General features: G+C 41.4%; 1 protein-coding gene across 5 annotated transcripts in view; it reads right to left on the reverse strand.

Moving 5' to 3' along the window:
* The window catches only part of LOC107387287 (KAT8 regulatory NSL complex subunit 1), a 62,122-nt gene extending 38,732 nt beyond the window's left edge, over positions 1-23,390 (reverse strand). For 4 of the 5 annotated variants that reach the window (XM_054749488.2, XM_015962177.3, XM_015962176.3 and 1 more), the window contains exons 1-2: positions 19,853-20,066; positions 16,071-17,541 (exon numbers count right to left, since the gene is read on the reverse strand). In XM_054749488.2, the coding sequence (XP_054605463.1) occupies positions 16,071-17,473 (1,403 nt within the window). In that variant the 5' untranslated portion in view covers positions 17,474-17,541; positions 19,853-20,066. Of the gene's footprint in view, positions 1-16,070; positions 17,542-19,852; positions 20,067-21,479; positions 21,552-23,343 lie in introns of those variants that run through there. The other variant, XM_015962174.3, reaches the window with a different exon arrangement.
* Positions 23,391-24,165: the final 775 nt, after the last annotated feature.

A 24,165-nucleotide genomic window follows, 5' to 3' on the forward strand; every position in this document is an offset into this window, starting at 1 on the left:
GTTATTAAACAAAGGAAGGAAAGAAAAACTTTCCCTAGCAGTTTTTAATTAAGTAATTTAGTTAATGACATTTGTGGGACACGTGGGGTCTTGTTATTCTGTAAAGCACTTTGAGTTGCATGTTTTGTATGAAAAGTGCTTTATAAATAAAGCTTGATTTGATTTAAATTTTCCCATTTCATTCATTTTACTCGATTAATCGAGTTGAGACCCCATCCAAATGATCAATGATCCAAATAATCATTTGTTGCAGCCCTAGTTAAGTGTCTTGCTCAAGGACACAATCTCAGTGACAAATTGAGTGGGGCTTGAACCTGCAACCTTCCAATTATGGGGCAAGCACTTAACTCTTGTGCCACCATCAACCCATCAAGTTAAGGTGCCTCCTGGAAGCCTCTCTGGTGAGGTTTCCCGGGCACGTCCAACCGAGAGAAGATCTAAAGGAAGACCCCGGACATGATGGCGGGACAATGTCTCTTGGCTGGCCAGGGAACATCTTGGGATTCCCCCAGAGGAGCCCCAAGTAGCTGGGGAGAGGCAAGTCAGGGCTTCTCAGCTTAGGCTGCTGCCCCTGCAACCTGACTCTGGAAAATCGCCCGAAAATGGATGGATGGATGAAAAATGTTCTAAAATAGTATAGCTATAAATATATTGTAGAAATAAAAAATAATCAATTGGTTCTTTTGCATTTATCTAAAAACTTCAGCCAATAACACATTTCCAGACCTGCCAACCTTGTCAAAATTTTTTGAGTACCACTTGTGCAGCGTTTTTTTCACGGACTTTTGCAACTCCATTGCTTTTCACGCTGTAATCACCCCATTCGCTGGATGGAAAATTTTATACACACACATTCTTGTTCATAGTTCTTATTTTGACTAGTAAGGTTATAGACATTTTTACAGTTTGACCTGCAGCTCTCTGGTGGCTTATGTCCACATCATAGTTGCAGATTGTGTAAAATGCATGGTGAGGTTGTTTAGAGGGTCGCAAGCATGGCCACTGTTCTTGATATTTGGACAAAAACTTCTGAGACACATGGACCCTCTTCTTTTTGGCAGGTCTGCTAACCGACCCTTCCCTGTCTGCTTCTCCCTCATATGCCATAGCATGAGTTGCAAAATGAGCTGTATGTGTTTAAACTGTATAAATAATCACATTCCTCCTTATATACAGGCCAAATCTATCTGCAATGGATAAAGACACACACACACACACACACACACACACTTTACCTTACCAGAACAGCAGCGAGTGGCGAACCAGAGGGAGAGAGGAGCAGCGGGCAGGACGAAGCAGGGAGGAGGGGGGCGGGGGTGTTACACTATTGACCCTTTGCACCGACGTCACCTAATCACGTGGGTCCACCATGCTGGACGGCAAAAGCATGTAAACAGTGAGCGACACGAGTACTAAACAAAGGTAAAAGTAGAGCCTGAAATTGTTTTTGCGATCAAAACAAAAACAAAACTCCAGCATTCCTTCAACTAGTTCATGCCCAGTTCAGTTATCAGAAGAAGTAGCGCATCTAGCGGGGGCTCATAGAGAGCGGTGTGTTAACTAGCTTACCAACGTTAGCTTACGTTCTCTCTGCAGCTGTTCACCGATGTAAACATGTTGCTGACTTTGCCTAAACTCACCCCTCTGGATTTATAACTTTATGTTGTAAACAGCGTTTCACTTTACACCAAAGCTGATTTTTAAAAAGCTGGTGGTGTTCCCGGGTTCAGCTGCTGCTCTCACACCGGAATGAGAAGATCTCTGAACGCCGACGCTCATATAAATAAAAAACAGAATTTTAACACACGTAATCATACATCGGAGCTTTAATATTGTTAATAATTGTCTCGCTTTACACTACAGTGGACGGCGCGCATCCTCCGTGGTGAAATACCCATCCATCAGGATTATCATTAACTAGTATAAGCGCATCATTTATCCCTGTCCCTGTCTTCCTCGTGAAATAAATTAACGTTAATCTTACCCGATAAAAACATGTTCGCTGCAAATCTGAGGCTGCTAGTCCGCTTGATTGGTCGCTGCAGTTAATCTCCGTCCTCAGTCTCCATCAAAGTTATTAAAAAAAAAAAAAAAACGAGTTGAGTTTACATCCTTGTCTGTTAGTGCAGCCAACCACGCAGTACGCTAAAACCATTTTACTGTCACAACTAAATAAAAGCGATAAAAGGCTACAAACTGGCTTGTTTTGACTAGCTTCACTGTTGTTTCAACGGGTGTAAATGGTCTTTTTGCCATCCATCATGGCGAAGGGGGCGGTCACATGGGTGGCGTGACGTCACGTGCAAAGGGTCAATAGGCTAGGCAGGATAATTAGCTCTGGTTTTTCTCTGCTTTTCTACGATGATTGGCCTAAACTTCTTCACCACGCCGCTGAGTCGTGTTGTCAGACCACACGTACCACACGTGCATATTTGCCACAGAACTCAATTCACGTATCCGCACCTTAGTTTAGAGGGGTGAGTTGTACCAGCGTAAATAGATGCCAAATTGTGTACTAGCTACGCAAAATGCGTACAGGTTGGCAGGTCTGCATTTCAGACTGAAAATCAACTATTGGACCACCCAGTTGTCGGTCTCGCTGAATCGCTACACTTCTACACTTGAGCACTTCGCTAGGTCCTCCACTCATAACGTACTCACATATTTAGCAACTGAACACCACTGGCGTGAGAGGTTGTCTGCTCAACAACATTAAAGAGAAACAGCCGGCCGCTACCACTTGAACCTTAAAACAAACCACGAGCCCCAAAAAGAAAACCACCACTTAGTTACGGACAACAAAAGACGCTTGGGCCTAGAAAACGGCAACTGATGTTTAGTGGTATCTTGTTTTATCCGGTACCACCGGTTTCCAGTTCCAGCGGAAGCTTCTCAGGGAAGATACCCGTGGGGAGGGGGTGAGTGTTCTGTGGCAGGTGTTTGCAGATTTGTTACAACAGTTTTTAGATATTTTGTTGATTTTTTTCTATGAACTACAGAACATGATAACAGCATGAATTGATGAGGGTTTAAATGAGGATCACTAAGCTGTTAACGGTAACAGTAAGGCTACGTTCACACTGAAGCACATCAAATCTGCTTTTTTCCCCCACGTGCGAGCCCCATCTGATTTTTTTTAATCAGTCAGAACAGCAGATACATTTTTTTATAAATGCGACGCATGTCACTTGAACATGTAGTATTAATTCCGACACATATCTGACGTTTTTGAAAACGACGCATTAAATCCGTCTCCTACGTCACAGAGTCAGCAGAGGTGAGCGTCGTGTGTGGATGTTCCTGAGGTGAAGCGCTAACAGAAGGATTCAGGAGTCTGTCTGGACATCCGGTTTAAAGTTTTAGAATTAAAAATACAGGAGAGCATGAGAACAGCAATGGAAAGTGCTGCTGGAGTGAAGCGCTTCACTGGTCTGAGTCTCTGTGAAGGGAGGGAGGGGTCTCCGTGAAAGGAGGATTCTCCCTGAATGAATACCGGAACATTTTCGGTGAATAATAATTCAGGAAGACGGCGGGAACAAGTAATGAAATAGTTTACAGTTTTTTTTTAATAATTTCCAGCCCAAAATGAAAGAATTAACAGGTGTCAAAGTTTTCACTGACAGCTTATCCACAGGATCAGAATTACATCACAACTAGGGCTGCAGCTTTCGAATATTTTTGTAATAGAGTACTCTATCGAATCTTTTATCAATTAATTCAGTACTCTAATAAATTACCCTTTTGTGTTTGTAAAATATTATATCAAATAGCATGTTATAAAACATTAAAGACCTTTTAAAATTAGCAATTTCCAGTTATTCTTCAAGTTTTATTCAAAATTAAAGTTTTCAATACTTCAGCACTTCAACTTTACTTCACAGTAAACAAATGCTTGTGCAAAAAATTAGGGATGTCCAGATCTGATCACATGATCGGAAATCGGCCCCGATCACGTGGTTTCAGACTGATCGGGACTCAGGTTTTACTTCCCGATGCCGGACTGGATACTGGGTTCAAATTACAGGAGAGCAACTTGGTTCTCCTTAAAGGTTGTCAGGCTCCCCTGATGCCCTTAACTTACACACCCAGAAGGAGCACAAAAGAGATCCAGTTTCTACCTATATTATATTATTTACATGGACTCAGCATAGCGGGGATTCTTTTGAGAGACGCAGAGAGCGGCAGGCAGACCGCTGATTATTCATGAACTCCAGCTGCGTTCTGCACACGGCCACAGTAACATTTAAGTTTCTAAGTGGCGTCACCAAAAAATATAAAATTAACACACAGTCATTCGTGTCCGGTCATTTTCTCTCTGGTAAATTCTGTCTGTATTTGAGCATGACGTGTGGACGCGCTCACGCTGTCCCCGCTGCAGCGCTCGTCACTGGCGCAGCCGGGCAGCGCAGCACAGACTCCACTTTTTTTTGCGGTCAATATATCAATTTGATCTGATAGTTAAAAAGTTACTTGTGAGGTAAAAAGAAGGAAGCAGGCAGGAGTTTCTCTGGAGGACTGGGAGATGCAGGAAGTGCTATCTGTTTTTATATTAGACTTTTTATATTTGCAATAAAGTCCAAAAGTGAAGAATTTATGTTATTTATTACTTGATTGTTCAAGCTACCTCACAGAAGTGATCGGTTGTTAAAAATTAAAATAAAAAGGTAATTAAATAGAAAATAAGGAACATTCTGGAACAGTTTCTTCCTTTTTTTTCATGTATCGAAAGTATCGGATCGGGACTCGGTATCGGCAGATTCTCAAAATCAAATGACTCGGACTCAAGGGCAAAAAAACCTGATCGGGACATCCCTACCAAAAAATGAGTATACAACCTAAGCCGATTTTCCCCTCGTGCAGAAATCCAACAACACCAGAACCGCTCCCAGCGCATGCGCAAACATGACTCGCCAGCTATTTCCCCATTAACACACATCCGTTTTAATTTCTACACTTTATTTTCTCACAAAAAAACAAGTATTGTCGAGAAAGCATGTTTGCCGTGGTTGGGCATCGTTTGATTTTGAACGACTCAGATACCTCATTTCGATTCCTATCGATTACCGACTTTTCTTCTTCTTCTCCAAGTGTATGTGCTGCCGTAATGAGTGACTGTCTCAATTGTGGGATTAATAAACCTATTCTGCTCTATTCAATACATTTTTATCAGCCAGTAGGAAAAAATACATTTGAGGAATTTTGACCTTTTCGGGATTCCGTACGAATAACCTCAATCAATCAATCAACTTTATTTATATAGCACTTAATCATACAATACATGCAACTCAATGTGCTTAACAAATTAAAAAGGCCCCACATACCCAAATTCACTCCCATTCCCAGAATTTTAAAAAGTCTTACAATAAAAACCCCTTCACAACACTCCTCCACCGACAAACAAACACACACACACGCAAGCACACACACACGCACGCCCCCTTCCCCTTGGTAAAAAAAAAAACACACGATTGGCTGAGATCAGATGAGCCAGACCAGCTAAGATAAGGAAACGCCATCAGGGGAGCCATCCACCCTGACAGCAGCAGCTGCCGAGGCACTGACACCGGGCGCACAGGGCAGGGAGGGCAAAGACCCCCACCACCACCCAGGCACACATGGAAAGCACCCAGGCCGCCACAACCGACCACCACCGCCGCCGGGGCAGAGGGCTTCTACAGAGAAAGCACTGGAAAAAGGTTAAATTAAGGTTAAAATATAAAATCCAGAGAGCTAAAATGAGAATTGTAATATAAAAAGTTATATAGCTATTAAAATAATGTTGATCATAAATCAAGGTAAAAAATTGCTTAAAAGCATGTATAAAGAAAGAATACATTAAATAAATAAAAATAGATCAAATAAATAAATAAACTAAGTAATTAATTAATTTAAAAAGTGAGAGTATTCAGTTAAAAGCCAAGCTAAAAAGATGGATCTTGAGCCTGTTTCTAAAAACATGAATGCTCTCAGCAGCCCTGAGGTCCCCTGGCAGCTCGTTCCAGAGGCGAGGACCGTAGTACTGGAAAGACGCCTTGCCGTGAATATGCGTCCTAACTTTAGGGATGACAAGGAGATGGCTGCCAGAGGAGCGCAGAGACCGCGTGGGTTCATACGGTAAAAGCAGTTCTGAAAGATAAGAAGGCCCAAGACCATTAAACACTTAAAAACCATTAAAACCTGGTTGCGGAGGTGGGGTTCGTCTCCCAAAAAGAAAAAACACACTAGTTACACAGTGAATTAAAACATTAGGATTCCTAATGTTTTAATTCACCGCCTAACCAACTAATGTAGGAGAGGGACGTGTGAGTGAGTCACCACGGTAAAAAGTCCAGCTTGCTGTGAGCGAGAGTAGCGATCTGTGGCTGATGAGTGAAAACAAAAGACAAAAAAATCATTTGGGACTGAAGCTCCTTCAGAATCGGTTGGCGGCGCAGCTGCATTTCTATATAAAATCATGCCATTTTGGTGGCTTGCGGTTCTGGGAAAGAGAACCGGGCCTGCTCGTCTCATTCACCTCAGGCGAAGCTCACCGCTCCGACCACCACACAGCCAGAGCGGAGAGAAGCACATCGGCTTGGATTAGAGAGATGGGATTCTGTGTGAAATAATGGCAGTTAAATGATTACCTCAATGTTGTTTGTGTGCATGTTGTCCAGTAGCTAATGCAATAAATAATATAGGTCCCCCCCTAGATGGAGAAGCATGAATCAGGCTTAAGGGTCTACGTAGGGGGCGGGCGTATTACGTGAATGGACCCATCTGATTGGCCACATATCTGAAGGGCTACATTTGATTGGTCAAATAATACTTCTGCGTAAAAAACTGCTGGTTTACAAAAAGTTGATGTATGACATGGATGGAAATGTTTGAACCAAACATTCATCGCCGTTTTTGACGTGCTTTGCGATGGATGGGCCTATCGCATGTCCTGTTATCCCGATGACGATAATTTTTCGATATATTGTGCAGCCCTAAACTAGAATTTTCCACGTTTTAAGATAAGTGAATGTGCACCCAATAATATCTGCTCTTGGTTACCGGAGTCTGCCACCAACAGCTAATTTGAAAGCTTTAAATGCAGGATGATGTAAACACAGGTTTAGATGTTCTCAACCATGAAAGTCACTTATATGGCCTTCACCTTAGTTTCTATCCAGTCTAATAAACTTGCATGCTGTGTTAGGACTCGCAATGAATAAGGTGTCTTTTCCTGAAGCTGGAATGTTTGAAAACTTCCAACAGCAGTTCAAGGTCAGAGCTTAAGAATGCAGGATTACAAAATGTCCAAACCTAGTTAAACCAAACAGAAGTGGCTTCAAACAGAATTAATGGAAAAAAAAAAAAAACATCCAAGTCAATGGTTCAATATCAACACTGCACTAAGGATCAATGTATAACCCCACTTTATACACAACTTGTTTATATTTTCACAACACAATGCTTCAACTCAGCTACAACAAATATCTGTTAATGTGAAACTGTGAAATTAAAACAAAGACCTGTATATCATATACAACATAAACCGGGCCCCTTTTTCTAACAAGAATATCTTTTCAAGCCTACTTCAATCACTTAATATTTGTTCTTGGACCAGAACAAAAGAAAAGAAAGCTGCAGTTGTCATATTCCTTTCTTTGTTCTCTACAATCTAGGATCTTCAAACAGACTGAAAACTACTGACACTAAAACATGAGATTTTAAATGTTTGGGTTAAGAATGATGTGCCAGTACATGAGGCAGGAGATTTCATGGTCAACTGGTCTAGATTTTCTTTAACCTGAACCAGGATCAGGAGCAAGGCAGGCTGACAGCACAGGGTGTGTGTCAGGAAAAACTAGAGAGGGCCAATTCAACTGGAGAGTTGCAGCAGTCATTACATAAAAGAGAGGGGTTATGCAATGCCTGTGGGTTTGTGTTGGGGAACTCGGGGTCGAGCTAAACACATCCAGATGTGTCAAATAAGACAGAAACTATCTCAGCACTCCAAGACATCACACGTGCATACATACAGCAGGAATGAAGGCAGGAAAAACACAGCAAAGTGACTCAGACTACAGAATAATGCTCAGCCATAAGCATTAACGGCTCACTGTCATCTCATAACCAATTACCTCAATCAAGGACACTAACGGGGCCTGTAAATGAACCAACCCCTGTAGCCTAGATCTGATCGTAACAGTTAAAACCAGTTTGCCAGGGGCACAGCGCTGATCAGATTACACAAACTAAAGACATTTTCATTGTTCCATCTTCAAGCTATTATGAAAGATCTTAGATTTCCCGATGAGCATTTTGTTGCCTCAGAAACAAGAAATAGTGCCCACTCGTTTCAAACACTGAACATCCTGCACTCTTCATGAAACGTGCCTGCATTCTTTTATTCTGTAGGTAGATGCAGAATGACATTAAAATAATTTGTGGAGCTAAAAGCTCCTGCAAAGTGAACACCATTATGGATGTCAAATCTTTACAGAGTTGAAGGGAAAAGGGTCTCCAGTAGAAGTTGGCTGGAGACCAGGTCTCTGAGATAGAAAACACCACATCCAAACCAGACACAGATGACAGCATTAGTTGTATGCATATACGGAAAACAAGCAAAGAGGTTATTCTCCAGACTCACTTGATGTTTGATAGGTGAGATGCTGCTGCCTGGAGAAGACATTACATTATCTGTAGACTGGTGTGGTGCTCTTAAGGCAGCAGTTGTCAGATAAATACTGGTTGTGAAAACATGGTGTAATCGCTGAACAATAACACACCTCACTTTCTGGAAGGGAGACACGCTAACTTGAGGCTGGGAGCATAAACTTGTTTTTAACCAGTTAGATGACAATAAAGAGCCAGTAAATATTTTTCACAATAAAATCATTAAGATTTCCAGATCCTGCTCACCTGTTAACACTTTGGGTTATTTCAAACTAATTTAACAGAACATTTAGAAGCATTTGTACTCGTCTAAAACAGTTTACTGCATTTTATGCCAAATTCTGAAGTCACTCCCTCGCTTTTTAACAGCACATTTCAACCAGTTGCTCCCAAAGATTTCACCTTTAGTTGGGGGTTATGTATGACTAAAATACGGACTTAACTAGAGCTAGGCAATAAATAGAAAATTTATGGTTATCAAAATTTCTGACTCTAACCAATATTGTTTTTCCCCTGTCAATAAATTTAATAAAAATTTAAAAGATGTGTAGGTTGGCGACGTTCATGTTCCTTTAAGAAGCTGCATCACCTCCTCCACGTAATACGTGACAGCCCCATCTAGTGAACAACTTTTGTTTTTGCGCACACCTGTGGTTATCGTCTACATATAGTCAGAGGTGAAATCCTCAACATACGTGATATTAATTTCAGGCCATAACTAAAACAAGAAAGTATATTTAAAATTTTCCTCAATAGAAACAACACACTGCTAACAGCTAACCTTTTTGTAGCTATAACCTTTTACCGCAAGTAGGACATGGCTGATAACATTGAAAGCAAAGAATTTGTTTGGATTTTCTTCTTTTTTATCTTCCGTCTTCAAATCAAACATGAGAAGTATTAGAGAACATTAAAGATTGACTAAAATTGTGATTTTATATGGATTATACCAATCAACTGATAGGGAATAAAATTCTTATCACGATATTCATTTTCCTATCACTCATCCCTAGGCTCAACAAGAGCCTTTCACGGCACTCTGTGATCAGCATCAACAGATGCTCATTAATCTGCGACTTTGCACCCCCAACCACTGTAGCCTCTCAAAAAATAAACAGACCTGCACACATACACTCATTTTCAAATGGGCTGTGCTACTGTTATCAAAACTACAGGTAAATCTATCTGAAAGCTGAATTGATGCATTAAATATGAATGCATTCCTTTAGAAATGTTAATGCTTTCTTTATAGAGATCTACTAATAACAGTAAGGTAACAAAGGCTTCTGCTACCTCACAATAAAAGCCATATCATGTTCAAACACTAGCAAGTTGTCATGGTAAAGTAGAAACACACCATGGCCCATTTACGTTGACAGACAATGAACTCATCAAACAACACAGACAATAAAAGAATCAGCATCCAGAAAATATTAATCCTCTTAAATACTAGAACCTAAGAGGTGGCATTAAAAACGCATAAACAAACTAATCAGACGTAGGGGTGTGATGATTCTCGTGATCACACCAGTGATGATTCTAGATGAAGGACTAGAACATGTCGACAAGCTGCCAAAGCGGAAAGCTCATGTCAGTGTCTGTAGGACACGTTCTCAGAAAGATGGAAAACAGAACACGTTTATGGACCTTTTCAGAAATGAAAGCTTTTAAACCACAGGTGATGTCATAAAGAAAAAATAAAATAACACACACACACTGATACATTTAAAATGTTGAATTAATTTTTATAACCAATGAAAATCCCAAATTCTGTATCTCAGAATATTAGAATATTGAGAAAAGACTCAATATTAAAGACTTCTGGTGCCTCACTCTACTAATTCACTCAGTGTAGTTATGTAGGCTACACAACCATGGGGAAGACTGCTAACTTGACAGTTGTCTAAAAGATGACCATTGACACCTTGCACAAGGAAGGCAAGACACAAAAGGTTGTTACTAGGGCCCGACCGATATATCGGCCGTCCGATATTACCGGCCGATATAGGGGTCATTAACACTATCAGCAAAAAAGACGGCCAATATTGCGCTACCTATCCAGCAGATGGCGCCAGCTTTATGAACTCATGTGGCTCCACTACTCGGGGGTGGGGGGGTGGAGCCACCGTCACAGCACACATGCAGCGGAGCAGCAGAAGCAATTCAGTCAAGCAGAGACGATGGTGATGAGGAAGTAGAAGTAGGAGGTAAGTCTTCAGTTTTAAGCATATTTGTTGTGTCAGTGGTAAGTTGAACGGTAAAATAAGCAATGACAAAAGTACGTTTCCCCTCAACATGCTTCCTAAGTTTGTGTGGCTCGTGACCTCGTATTGAAAAGTTAACCTGAAAAAATGAAATAAAACTGCCGCAGCATTACGCTCTATGCAGAGCTCACACTGCTTCCCCTTTTTCTGGTAGACATTCTGGAATATTCTCGGACAATTTCCTCCGATCTTCAGCAGTCTTTTCAAACTCACGCGGTTCACCCGCGGCTCGCGGAAAAAATAGTGCAGACGCCGAAACGATCGCTGCACGGCGCGGGCTGGAGCGCCGAAGCGCTGCAGAATAGGATAACAAGGGCGACGAATGAAGGCGGTCCCCGTTTCGCGGCGCTTCGGCGGCACACGACCGTTGTCGCAGCTGAGGACGGGCGAGGGGGGGTTGACAACAAAGCAATGAAACGCTGTGCAGGGAGTCCCCCCTCCTCTCCCTAGCTGGGAGAGGAGTATGGGCGGTAATACGAGAAAATAAACATCCCTCTTTACAATAGAATAAATCTATTGTATTTTTCAGCCTTATATTTTACATAAGGCTTATACATTGCCACATACTAGTCATTTAACGTATCTTATTTTTATTTTCCTAATACTGTCGGCTTTGGAAAGGATCAAAACACAAAAGTGTAAAACTCAAAAGTATTTTAATGGCAAAAATCAGGTAGCTATGATGCTGAAACCAGCAGAGTATGACTGAAACTGAACCGTATGCACTGAGGAGTGAGAGATGACAGAGGACTAGTTATGAGGAGGAGCTGTGAGTGGGAGCAGAGGACAGCAGGGGAACATAGGAGGAACTATAAATGAAAATACTTTTAAAGAAGAAAGAATCCTAAAAGGGAAAGAAGAATAACTAAAAAAAAAAACTAACAAACGGAGTAGAAAATTCAGTGGAAGGAAAAAAGAAGACTTGAATACTAAATGAGAAAACCATAACAGCTGGGGAACCAAACAAAAACAGAGCCATTGGTTTTGAGCCACAATGCCTGATATCATTTATTTACATGATAATTTTTAAACTTTTAAGTATAAAAATGCCACATTTAATGCACTTTACTTTGTCTTGGCATCAACAGATATATAACTGTACTTTTATGCTGATTATTTTATTACAGATGGAAAGAGGGTCGTAGTAAGGTGTGGGCCTACTTCACTAAAGATCCATCCTGTGATGTCATCTGCAGCATCTGCTCATCTTCAGGAGTTGTTTGTGTGTTCTGTTGTTTTTGAGATTGCTAAATAAATCTTATTTGCATTACTTGGAAACCCTAGTGAGTTATTGAGACAGTTCTTTGGTGTGTAATATAGAAATAAGTTAGCATCAAAAAGGCAGAGAATGAAGGGTTTAATCTTAAGAACATTTGTATTTATTTCTTTTTTTGTGAGGGAGATTTATCGGCCATCGGCCTTTGTTAAAAGTTTTATATCGGTATCGGTCCCAAAAAAAGCATATCGGTCAGGCCCTAATGCAAAACACTTTAAAAAGCCAACAGGCTATCTCCAGGTGTGTGGGTGCAGCAAGAACTGTTGAACATTTTAAGAAAAGTGAATTGGCAAGCACAAAGTTAAAGGTCAAGCAGAGGCACATGGGGACCAAAGAAAACATGCTGTTGCAGGATGTCTGCACACGCTGGAACAGCACCTATGACATGTTGTCAAGGCTGCAAGAACAAAGATGGCCAGTGACTGCTACATTGTTTAACCCAGAAGTGACCCAAAGAGGGAAACATTACCTGAATCTCAAACCTGACCAGTGGAGCCCTTCCACTCTGCCAGTTTTTGAGTAGAGAGCAAAATTCTGCACTTCCACATGTCGTTGACAAAATTAAGAAGTCACTTCACAGTCAGAATCTCGAGTCACCACCTGTGGTGTCATTCCAGACTCATGCAAAAGAACAGGTCACAACAAGATGGAAAGACTTGGGTGAGTTCAAACCTGAGTCTCCAAACATCACATTGCTTGCTGCTTCTCTGGATCCCAGATTTCGAAAACTCAAATTCTTAACTGCTGGCCAAGCATTTAGAGTCAAAAACGCATTGCAAACCATGGCACTTGCTGTCAAGCAGCAACTGAGGCCCACTGGATGCGGAAATGAAGCATCCAGCACAGCAGAGGGTGCTCCATCTACAGCACATAAAGACAAGATGACCAAATCCTTCCTTGACTCGGACTCCACCAGCAGTGATGAAGAGCAAGATGAAGAACAGCTGTCAAATTAAGCTATACAGAATGAGGTAAACATAAATAATGCTTTGTTTTTTTTGCCCCTTTTATTTTGGTAACAATTTCCTATAAGGCAGTTCAAATGTTCTACTAGAACAGAAAATGAATATTTTATAATGTTGAATAAGCCTAAGACATTTTTAGATTTTTTTTGTTTGTTCTTTTTTCCCCCAACTGTCACAGGTCTTGGCATATTTCGGAGAACAGTCCCTTCCAAAGAAGGATGATCCTCTGATCTGGTGGAAAGCTAATGAACAACGCTTTACAACATTGGCGAAGCTGGCAAACTCCCTGCTCTGCATTCCAGCTACATCCACCCCATCCGAACGGTTGTTTTCAGCAGCAGGTAATATTGTGTCAAAGAGGGCAAGCCTCAGCCCTGAGCATGTAGATATGCTCACCTTCCTTCACTGCAACCACAGGCTCCTTGGATAGATTGTACTTCCACTCCCCAGGCAGTCTCTTGAGGACGGTTTAAAATCCTTGTTTACAGTAGTAGGACTTGTGTGCCAAGTTACTGTCTTACATGTTAGTTCTGAATATAAAGTTGCACATTTGAAGGACAGTGTTAACGGCACAATTTATTGCACATTCTTTTGATACTAAGAGTGATAACTGCTTTTTTGTTATTCAACGAATATTTTTATTTTTTTTATGTAACTGTCTCAGGGAAAGTTAAGTTAAAAGTAATATTATTTATATCTGTGTTTTCATCTCAAATGTTAAGGTGGAAGTAATTTTAGTTCTGATTTTTCTAAAGAAACAATTACTATTTTCCATTATACAAATACATTAATAAAATGTCATTATACATAACATTTCAATTTGTTGTTTTCATCATTAAGTCTGTCTTTTTTATATTGTATATTTATAACTGAACCTTAATTTAGCAAAAGTATGTTTTATTCGATTAATCGATTAATCAATCGGGATATTCGATAGAATACTTGATTACTAAAATATTCGATAGCTGCAGCCCTAAGGTAAAGTTGAAGCGCTGAAGTTTTGAAAACCAATTAAAACTTGAATAACTGGCAATTGCTTGCTCATTTTAAGGTCTTTCATATTTTATAACATGCTATTTGACATAATGGTTCACAAACAGATAAAGGTAATTTATTAGAGTACTCGATTAATCGATAAAAGATTCGATAGAGTACTCGATTACAAAAATATTCGATAGCTGCAGCCCTATACAGAATATTCAATTAATCGACAGGATTTGATAGAATATTCGAATAATAAAATATTTGATAGCTGCATGTAACATTTCACTTGTTCTCTACACAACATGCTCACAAGTTTAGAACCAGAAGTGAAATTCAAGACCAAACAAATCTCAGCCGACTAATCGATCCCTGCACAATAGATTGCTACTGCAACTAGGATATACAGACATTTTAATTTATGTTCTTTCTCAGCATAAAAGATGTCCATTTAATTGCACAAAAACCTAACATTTTTGAAAAACCTCACTGGAAAAATCATTATAAGAATTCAGTTTGAAAGATTGCTGCTCTAGTTTGATAGTATTCAAGCTGATGAGCGATGCTGAATAAATAAAATATGAATGCTGATATTAAGGATGGGCAAATTTTTATATGACCATTATTAAATAGATTATATTTTTCCTAACTTTGATAACTCAGACAACTTGTTCCCATCTTTGGAATACAAGTGTGTAATTTAAATAAATATCTTTGAGAACCCAAAATACTTTTGTTCACAAAGACTGGTTAATTTTTCTAGTGATAAAGTCACATAAATGTTCCAAAACACACACTGTCCTAAAGCGCTGTATCATCATTCTATGCCTCATGACATTTATTATTTGTACACATAAGATTTTTGGTAAAAACATTTCTGCCATCTGAAATTATTTTACATGAAGAAAAAGAATGTTAATTCAAAAGGTAATGGGTGAAAAATTATTTACTTTTTTTTTTCATTTGTTATCTATGTATGTTTAAATGATTGTGTATAAAAAAAATTTCAGAATCCAACTTTATTACCCTCCACATAAACAATGCCAATTACCTATGAAAACACATGCAGTAAAGTTATGCATGCTTTGCGTATAACACCATTTTGTAGTTATGCATGCAACATACAGACTTCCTGTTATGATACCATGAATTTTAGGTCAAAGGTCTGAAGTCGACAGAAAAGGATAATAAAGAAATCAGTGTTCAGAGCTACTTTGTTAATGATCTACCCAATCCTACATGGGCCAGTAAGTCCATTAACACTGCTGAACCACCTGCTCTACTGTTTTTCCCTCTTAAAGCTAACTGCACAGAGAAATCGCCTCAGATGTGAACTTCACATGGAAAACATTTCCATTTTCCAACTAATACAAATCCAGTTCTACAACAGGAAAAACCTAAAAACAAAACTTCACACCTTCTGCAGAAACCAAGTAAATGTTGGTTCTTGGTTTAGGTTTTAACAAAAACAGAGGATGGCTCTGTAGCCGCTTGCTCATTCACTCCAAGGATAAACAACGTTCAGTTTCAGCCTGGTCTCTCTCAGGAGGGAGCTCTGTGTGACCAGGGAGCCCCCCCCCCCCCCCCCCCAGTCCATTGGAGCTTCTCTACAGGACATCGCCCACTTGGCCACACATACTCTGGGTGAGTAGTTTCTGCCCCTCCCTGAATTTTGACCCAACCACAACCGAGGTAGACGGTTATAATGGTCATTAGCACCTGTTAGGTCATATACAGGGACTTTTTTGGGAACAAAATCAGTACCATGAAGGAGATGATGACTGATATGAGTTACTGTACAACACATTTTTAAATTAATCCCACTTTCGTAATGAGAGGCCCTTTAACAGAAATCTCTTTAGAAGTTTGGGCCTTCACAAAGCAGTACACATATCTTCAGTGACATCCAACTGCTGTGTTAGAGGATGCTACACTTACATTTTGATGTGTTGCTGTTCCACATCCGCACGAGACAGCTCCTCCTCTTCCAGGTCAGAGTCCCCACCAGAGCTACTTTCAGTTACATCTGAGTCAAAGGCTTTTTCTGCAGAATGAAGGTTGGCTGATCCACTCAAATACAACCTCTCCAGCTCCAAGGGCATAGAACCACTTTTTAAGAACCGACTTAGGCTACCTCTGTTGTTTGAGGAACAGTGGCGTCCAGTCCTCCATGAAGCCGAAGGAGCCACCTCCGATTTGCGGTTTCCAGTTCGTATCCTGTTAAGAGTCGAGTCCAGGAAGCCACCCAGCTGCTGCTGGATGTGTCGCTCCACCTGCTTAGCCTGTACCACCTGAAGACGCTTGCGCAGGCGCCGCAGACGGTTTTCTATTTCAGCTTGGCGTCTGCTGTTAAGGTGCGTGCGCTCTTTAATGTGAGCGTCAAGGCTGTCTGAGGAGGAACCAAATGGAAGAGGGGGTTCGAGTACAGCTGTGCATGTTGGGGAGCCCTGTTGGCTGCTACCCGGTCTCTCCCTGTCAGAACCCTGGGGCTGACTGGTAGACGTATGGGAATCAGCCTCATCCAAACTAACTTGCTCAGCAGAATTAGAGTTGTCCTGGAAAAAGGGGGAAAAAGCAGCAGAACGAAGCACTGGTGGTTCCAAGTTATTCCCATCTGCATGTTCTGATGCCCCAGAGGGATTCTTTTGTTTAAGGGTTTCTTTTACTGGGTTATGCCCTGATATGGTAGCTGTAAAGGTGTCAGCGTCCAGTGGCAGGTTCTGGGACTGAGAGTCTGTGGTGGTGGGAGGCTTATCGCCGTTCACTGCTACCACACAGCCAGAGCCCGACATTGTGGCCAGCTTCTTGGCCAGGCCATTGACAGGTGCCATGGGCTGGCCACTCCCGTTTGTGCTGCCACTCATGAGGCTTTTCAGTTGGCCACCAGACAGCTCTATTGCCTGCCTCTTCCTCAAGAGGAAGTCTCCACCACCGTTGAGCAGGGCGCTGGGCAGTATTCTGTGGCCTTTCAACACAGACTGTTTGATGAGGACTCCTTGAAGCTTGATTGACTCCTTAGTTGCAGGGACAGATGTCACATCAGAGCATAAATATGAAGCCACCAGAGGCTGGAGTTTGCCCAAGGCCGAGGCCTGGGACACAGAGTCAGGTGGGGGCTGCTGTTTCTGTTGCTCCTGGTCTCCGCCACAGAAGTCGAGAGGGCACTCGTCAGAGCCGACCTTGCACTTGGTGGGGCTGCTGCTGTGGATGAGGATGTTGCTGGTGTTACTGTTGCTCTCTGCACTGGCTGGTGACAAACTTGAGGATGGGGCAGCCAGTTTGAAGCGGATGTGGTGAGCTTCGGCTGGGGCGTCGGTGAGAGCGGGCGCCATCGCAGCCATGCAGTGCAGAGGGACGGGCACCGCGGCCTGCTCCACACCACCCGCTTACTGCCCCACCTGAGGGCAGCCTGCAAAGGGGTACAATATAATCAGTTAATGCAAACAGATATTTTGAAAAATAATATACATTTAAAATTCTAATCATCCAAGAGATTTAGACAGGATTACATTTTTAGTAGCATTTTATGAACATGCAGTAAAGAACTGTTGTAACTGGTAATTTGATTTTAAAACACAAGGTTTAGAATTTTAAAAATCTGTATCTACTTGTCTTCATTACATACATCAGACTAGTAAAGTCAGCTAACGGGGCTATGGCCGGACCTAATCGAACATAAAAATAAAACACTTGCACAACAGGTTGTGTAAGCCTATACAGAGACTGGAAAATTCCAACCACCTAAAGAAAAATACTTACATTTTTCATTAACAAGGTAGTAATAACCCAAATACACTCAATAGAACTATTTCCCAGTTACGCAGGCCCAATAAACTGACTCTCTCCCTCACACACACACAGAAATACATTTAGTCATGAGTATTACTAAAAGAAAAAAAATTGGGTTTTTGAAATATTTGAGGGTTTGATTATTAGACATTAAACCAGCATCAATTACCGTAATTAAATAAAACGCTATTTATTTAAAAGATTCAACAGTAACTGATCTGAAAAAGCCAATATCGGTGATATTCATAAAACCGATAAGAAATGACCTTGGGGAATAGTATGCATAGGATACAGAATGAATAAGAGCAGTCACCTGGGCTATGAACAATTAATATAAGCCACTACACGCCTGCATGTGCAGATACGTCTAAAGTGTCCTTTCCTAATGACAATCATGTTTAAAAAACAACAACATGGGAAGAAAGACAGAAACAGAAGAAGGCAATGCAAATTGACCAAACCCCACTGCCCTACATGTGCACTGGTATGCAGCAGGGTTTCTCAGTGGAAGGTGGATTTAGGCCCAACATTAGCTCAAAGCACGTAGTCATCCTCACAGGATTGCTTTGTCATTTGTACACAAACTTATTCTAATCATCCCACTTTCCCTGATACTACATCTGGGAATGTGCGTCTAAAATGCTGCATGCAAAGAGAATTTCAATGACATCCAGCATTGTTTCCATGGTTAACATCTCTGACTACCTATACCTACGATATGAGAAACTTTCAAAAGAGCTCCCTTCAATCCCAACGATAAGAGCTGCATCTCTGCGCATCGTCTGCAGGCTCAGATGAATGGGGGCTGTGTTTCACCGCAGTTTCGAGTCGGCGCGCACTACGCCATGTTGGTATTTCCGACGCAGATTATGCAATGCAATTCATCTGAAACCACCCATTCGGCTCCAAACACACCTAATGAACCCGGGCCGCACAGGGGGATTCAATCATCTGCGTCGGTACAAGCGTCACAATCAACATCCCGGAGCTTTTTTTTCTTCCTGTTAGCTGGTTTCAGATGCGACAAAAGCCTCCACGTCCAACGTCAGTCCATCTCAATGTAATCATCAAAATGTCCTCCCAGTGTTTACTAACGCGTTGGAGCGTTTAAAGGCAGCTGGGTGCCGAGGCGTCCTGTTTACCAGTGGAAGCGGGACTGCATCGGGATCCTTTTTAATTAGTTTCGGAGGAAAACAGAGCACGAACGCTCTAGATTGTTGACTCGTTCCCGTAACAGGAGGAGAGTTCATCACCGAGCAGCAAGCTGAAGAACCTTCGGGTGGATGTCTGGTTAAATCCCTCCACCTAATACAACACGGAGGAAAAGAAAGCGAGTCGCCGCCGCGGCTGCTGATCGCTGGCCCGAAGAAAGCTGCTGATGCAAGAAACAACCTGCTGGCAGGCTGGAGCCTCTCACAACCAGCTGCAGTGGAACCACACCGACTGTCTGCAGCGTGTGACCGACGCATCTCAGATCTGCTACACACCAACTCGGGAGATCCACTCAAACATTACTAGTTAACACTTTACTGGCTACATAATGCACGCAAACGCACAGGGTGGTAGTTTTAGGCTAATTAAGCCCAAAGTTACCATGTTTAACATTCGTACTAAACCTGAATTATTTACTAGCGATAACCCAGCCTCCGTAACCCTGTAAATGTGCACATGTAGCCGCTAGAAGACTCCCTGGTTTAAGATAGAAACTACTTTAAACAGCGATGTGGTGCAGTAGACACCGCGGGCATCGTAATTAACTAAATAAATAAACACGAGGTGGTTTTAATCTCACGCGGCCGTCTGATGTGTCCAATAGCTGCTGGTTGATCAAACGGTGCCTGAGATTACAACAGGAATGAGAAAAGCTGAGAAGTTGGGAGTAGACCAGGCAGTCTGGCTAGCTCGCTAACAAAGAAAAAGGAGGAACCTACCACGTGACGAGGTTGCACTATCCGAGGGAATTTCGGCAACAGTCCCCTGCAGTTTAGGTGGAAAAAAACCAAGAGTACGAACACAAGACCCGAGGGTAAACTCGATCAGTCTGCCATTAATAAATCCAAAAAAACCAACCAGAAGATAGAAAGGGCCCGGTTGTCGGAGCCGCTCGGCTTCGTTCCGGATTCAGCAATGGGCGAATCAACGATCTACACCTCGCCTCGCCGCCACCGCGAATATAAGCCCAGGCCGTGAAACAGTCCGTCCTCTTCCAAATTACATCTAATGTAAGCGATTTCACGACAATCCTGGAGCGAAAACCCCGATTCCCCGGGACAGGGGGGTAATCCACAAGGCAGTTTGCGGCGAGCCTTTTTCTCTCGTTTTTAGGAGACGCTTAGAAAATGGCGGCTAGCTCCTCTCGGTCGGATTTGAGTCTGACAAACACATAAGTGCTGTGAGCGCGCGCGCGTGTGTGCGGGCGCGCGGCGCTGGTAGGCGGGAGACGCTTCTCCGCCTCACCACTAGAGGAGAGGACAGGAACCGGACCAGGAGACACCACAGGAGGGCATTGTCCCAAAAACACAGCGCAATGTCACTCCTCCACCAGGCCGCTGCTGGTTTAACTGGAAATATTACTGCTGATCAACACAAATATCCCGCATGGCTCAACTGTTTCTCATACACACACAGCTTCCGTCCACAAAACACACACATTAAGATTATTAATCAGCATGGTGATATTCTAATGAGTGGATTAATCAGGATTATAAGCACTTCACTTGAGTCTCCTTCCCTCAGGAGACGGGACAAGACGGATCCAGGTCTCTGATGTGACCCTAAACAGGATCCAGATCAACCACCACCACAGCTGCAGTCTGACCACATGAAGGAGAGCTACAGCACATGGTACCAATCATTAAACATCAAACCTGCAGCTCAATTAACCTCTCAGACTGGTACTATTTATGGAAAATATAAGCTAGAACACATTGTTTACTCACACGATACCTGGAATAAATACATGGAACTAAAGCTTTTGTTCAAGTGTTTATCTTGTTTTTAAAAAAACGGCAGTTCATCACTTCCTGTGTTGAAGGTTCGTCTAAGGAAGGAGATGATTCAGTTGCCTGTCAACATGTCTTCTTAAAATGTGAGAAAATAAATCGCATGGGAAAGGTCTGAGTAGGAACAAGCGCTATCGTCTGATGGTAGAAGTGATGCTAGTTACATCACAGGGAAAAAGCTACAAATGTGTGCTAGGACGTCTCAGGTATTCAGACAGCTGAAATGACTTAATGACGTTTAACTCCACCCATCCAGCTTTGTGTCTGCTTCCAGAGTGTTCCATGTGTTACTCCTGATGGAACCCAAGGTGTTCCCCAAACTTCCTGTGGTTTAGTTTTCCATCTGAGCTGCCTTAAATCTCTCCAAACGGATATCAGTTTAATAGCTTGAATCAATGAGACAACGGTGTACTGGGTTCTGGAGGCCCAGAGAGGTTATTTTGGCCACATCTTCTCCACAATGTCCGCAGGAATTCAGGGACGGCAACTGGAGAAGACGATCCTTGACCTCAGGTAAAAATAAGAGGGCTAAAACATTAATGCACTCAAGGAATACCTTTAGCTCCATTGATGAAATGCTCCACTTGGTAGTCCAATACGCCATGAATCCAGATACAACACAAAAATCCTAAAAAAAATAAATAAATAAAAAAGTTAGTAAAACAGATAATCAAAAACATCTTATTTCATAATAATTAATAATAGTAATAAATAATAAAGGTAAAGACAAGCCTTCACAGCGGTCACAATCTACTGTCTCCAGGAAATATTCCAAACTAAGCTTCTTGATGACAAATTAAACCGAGTTAAAAATGCTTTGGCACAACTCAAAGGCCCTGAAATAAACCACCAGGCTGTACCGACCACAGCAGACACCTTCATTAGTTTTATAGCAAATAGTTAAGGATGTTGTCTGGCGTGTTACACCTAACTAAACCAACAGTTCTGAGTTCACTGGCCCCAGGTTGGGAACAACTGACTTGTTGTATTTGTTCCTCAAGAGAGGAATTATTTCACCAACATAAAAGGAAAGTTATAAACTACATGTTTAGGACTATCATTTTTAAATCAGTCATTCAGTGATTCATTCATTTAAACCATTTCATTATTATTATTATTATATGTGTAATTTAAAATAGGAAAAAAAGCCTTTGATTCAACATGATCAAAAATAGAGAAGCTGCATAAATACCTAAGTTGGTGAAGGCAGAACATACACAGTTTAATATTTTTTATCCTGGTTTTGACCGAATTTCCACGATTTCCAACCTGACCACTAGATGTCAGCACCTGCTCCAGTGCTCAATCAAGACTCACATCAATTCTGCTACTGTAAAAGTAGAATTTGTAATTAAAACGCGTTCTTAAACACGTAAATAATAATGATGAACGCCAGATGCAGCAAATGTGTTAGGAAATGACAGAGAAATAACTTCCACAACAACCAGTGGAGCTCTGATTACTGTGTCAGTTTTGTATCTGAATCTGAGCTGTTTTTGCAGTTGAAACTGAATCTGAACATGTTTTTAGTCGTTTTCGGCTCCCTGTTTCAGTCTGAACCTAAAACTGTTGTTGTTCGTTTGCTTTACTTGTTTCTCTCAGACCCAGTCTGAATGTGTTCGTTACAGCGCCCCCTGTGGGATCACGGTGTAACACCAGCGTTGGTTGCTTTCATAGACAGTGGTGGTAAATCAATTTTTTATAACTTACATCAACTAAAAAAATTTACAATTAAATTAGTGCAACAGTACAGTTTACTCTATGTCTTGTATTGTGGTTATTTATTTAATGTTATGGTCCAATAAATTTTTGGTTTAGTTTATTTTTTAATGTTTCATTAAACTGAACGAAATGATGCACGGTGATTAATTTTAAACATTTCATTTATGAATAATTATTCACGTGGCCAACTAATGGTTAAAGTTGTGACTTTACATCAGAAGCTTCCAGCACAGGTAACTTTTAAACTGTTGTTGAGTATTCCGATATTTTCAGCTGACGAGCTAAAGCTAGCGAGCTAACCACATTAACGTTACAAATTTATGAAAACTAAAAGTTTTACATGCTGACCAACACCAACACAGAGGGTGGAAATATGATGGTAATATGTCAAGAAATGTATCTTTAAAGAGTAGAGAGTAACGGAACGAATTACCTGTGATTTTTGATGATACATTTAAGCTCAGTCAAAAAGACTATGAAAAGCTAACGTTACAGATGCTAATACGCGTTAGCTTGTTTGCTTCCCGATGTACCAGAATTCTCAATGACTGCAATTTAATTTATACGTTTAACATAAAATTCAACAGTAAAAAATAATCAAACTTAAATAAAACAACCGCGCGTTTAACTAGAAGAGAGTTTTTCCTGACAAGCAAACTGTTCGTTGTTTTTAAAAAAATAACGAGTATCTTACTTACCTGCTTGTCCTGTTACAAACCACCAATAAGCCCCGCCTTCTGCGCTGCGATTGGTTGACGGTTTATTTTCAGACTTTCTATTGGTTCCGGCAGCTGTCAGTCTTAGCAAATGCCCGTACAGCGGAAATGTATATGAAAGTTCATATCACGAAACTTAATTGTCTAAAATTGTTTTAATTTAAGAATTACAGCCCGAGTCTCACAACTCCCGTGTCTTTACCGGCCGACTGCTTTTCATTTGCCCTGGTCACTGTGTTGTTCCATCGCAGACATGCTAGCTGCTCCCAGCCCAGCTGATGTTTTCACTCAGAACTACACTCTTCGTTGTGTTGCTGTTTTAGAGACTTGGCTCAGAATTGGGCTCAAGGCTTCATATCAGATAAACAGAGACCACGCTTTTCGCAACTCACGAGTTTAATCAACACGTTTCGTTTCATCCAGTTCATCGCATCTTAGCCCATCGTCCTGCTGGGCTGAGATTCGGCCGGTCTGGGAGCTGTCCCCCTAAAGCAGGCCACGAGACACAAATGGCACCAGTTGTTCACTGGAGGACAGTTTTGGCTAAATGTTGTCCTGCACACGTTAAACCAAGAGCCAGAGGATGGACAGGAACTCATCAGACCTGCAGTGGTACTTCTGGGGAAGACCAGAACTAACTTAGTTATGAAGTCTGCTGGCTTGTTTACAAAATTACAATGAATGGAACACGAACTTAAGTCAAAACAACAAACATTGATGATGATAATGATGATGATTATTACCGTATTAATATTATTATTATTGGTTTATGACACAGTACCTGAAGGTCTAAAAACTGAGGGA

Source organism: Nothobranchius furzeri, chromosome 16 (assembly GCF_043380555.1).
Source record: "Nothobranchius furzeri strain GRZ-AD chromosome 16, NfurGRZ-RIMD1, whole genome shotgun sequence".
Taxonomy (NCBI): domain Eukaryota; kingdom Metazoa; phylum Chordata; class Actinopteri; order Cyprinodontiformes; family Nothobranchiidae; genus Nothobranchius; species Nothobranchius furzeri.